Genomic DNA, 1,823 nt, shown 5'->3' on the forward strand with positions numbered 1-1,823 from the left:
AAACTGCAACATTCGAGTATATGAGAAAAACAAAGATAAACGTATATGATGATAAATGTATAGCTACATCACTTTGATTCAAAACGTTACTGTCTGCTGTCAAGGACTCCAGACTGCTGGAGGAGATGTCACGGAAATGCCGTGTAAATTGTGACGAAAAACGTGATGCTGAAAACGACTGGAATAACTGATCTCTATGTATTCATATAAAACAAACCCAACCCTAATACCAAATTGAAACGGTTTCAAATAAGAATAATCCGTTAATGCTTAGGAGCAAATGCGAATTTGAAGAGAATGGGATTAATCGATGGTGACAAATGTAACATTTGCCACACTGCCAAAGACGGCATTGATCACATTGCTCAGCAGGTCAGAAATTCCTGGCACGACTTTGTTGGAGTGGTGAATTAACTCTCTCCATACGAACGGCGAAAGAGACGACGTTAACAGCGTTTCACCCCAGTTACCACCATCAAAATATTGCAAGAGGAAGGCTCTTATACTGAAGAGGTGAATGTTGACAAAGAATACCACAATTCTTACGACGGAAGCTAAAGGTTGACACCCACTGGACATCCGAGGGGTTTGTGTAGAGGAGAAGAGAGGACTGGCCGTACTGAGTGAGTTAAAGATGTATGAATGCTTATGACATGCAGTTGACAAAAAGCCTTGGTATTCTTGGATTCGATCGACATATTCGCAATGATGCCATTTTCTTCTTGGTGGCAAAATAGTTTTATATCCGTATATAATGAACTGGATGGTCCTCTTTCATTAGAATTTCTAGCACAGGTATAAAACAGAATACACAGCACGATTAGCCTTATGATATTAGGATGGTGTCTTTTATTTGTGTGCGTGCGTGCGCATGTGTGCGTATGTATGGTGGGTTGTGTGTGTGTGTGTGTGTGTGTGTGTTCTTGACACAGCTTGTGGTCAGTGCACGTGCAGCACAGAGTCCGTCACCGTGTCTGTTGTTTGACCAGGTGATGGTGCCCTACACGTGGATCCAGAATTTCCTCCGCGGCATCGTCCCCGTCTTCATCCTCATCTACCTCAACGCGCGGATCATCAACATCCTGCGAAAGGAGCGCATCAAGGGCAAGAAACTCTCCTCGCGCAACAGGATCACCCTGATGCTGATCGCCGTCATCGTGGTGTTCATCGTGTGCATCACGCCGGACGCCATCATGTCCACCTTCGTGGGCAAGGGCTACGTGGAGGAGGACAACATGGTGAAGGGGGTCCGGGAGATCACGGACGCTCTGCTGGCGCTCAACTCAGCCATCAACTTCGTGCTGTACTGCACGCTCAGTCTGGTGTTCCGCAACACCTTCTGCAAGATGTTCTGCTCCAGCAGCTTCGCCCGCATGCAGCGCAAGAGCAGCAAGTGCGTGATGCGGAACGGGGAGGACGGGGGAGGGGGGACCCAGCTGCAGATCAGTGTGTACGAGAGGGAGTCACACCCCGCCGAGGAGGATGGAATGTGAAAAAACGGTGAGGGAGGGGGTGGGGGAGAGGGGGTGGACGGTTGGGGCAGAGATGTGGAAAACAGTTTCAAAAGGCGGGGATGGAAGGGTGGGGGTGGGAGAGGATGGTGGACGGTGGTGGTGATTGGGATGTAAACACAGGTTTCAAGACGGGGAGACTGGGGTGGGGTGAGAGGAAATGAGGACTGTCCGTTCAACGCTTGCTGACTTCACAAAGAATATACCGCACAGGGGAATGAACGCCGCCACCCATGTGCACACGAAAAATTCGGTGGTGCACTCCATGCATGGCTGGTAAGCGGTGACATCATCAACACCCTCCACCTGTCA

At 49.1% G+C, this 1,823-nt stretch overlaps 1 protein-coding gene across 1 annotated transcript in view; it reads left to right on the forward strand.

Moving 5' to 3' along the window:
* LOC143276418 (nociceptin receptor-like) overlaps positions 1-1,493 on the forward strand; it is a 4,193-nt gene extending 2,700 nt beyond the window's left edge. Inside the window, exon 3 of the mRNA XM_076580905.1 lies at positions 990-1,493. Within this exon, the coding sequence (XP_076437020.1) occupies positions 990-1,493 (504 nt within the window). The remainder of the gene's footprint in view (positions 1-989) is intronic.
* The last annotated feature ends 330 nt before the right edge of the window (positions 1,494-1,823 follow it).

Source organism: Babylonia areolata, chromosome 32 (assembly GCF_041734735.1).
Source record: "Babylonia areolata isolate BAREFJ2019XMU chromosome 32, ASM4173473v1, whole genome shotgun sequence".
Classification (NCBI taxonomy): domain Eukaryota; kingdom Metazoa; phylum Mollusca; class Gastropoda; order Neogastropoda; family Buccinidae; genus Babylonia; species Babylonia areolata.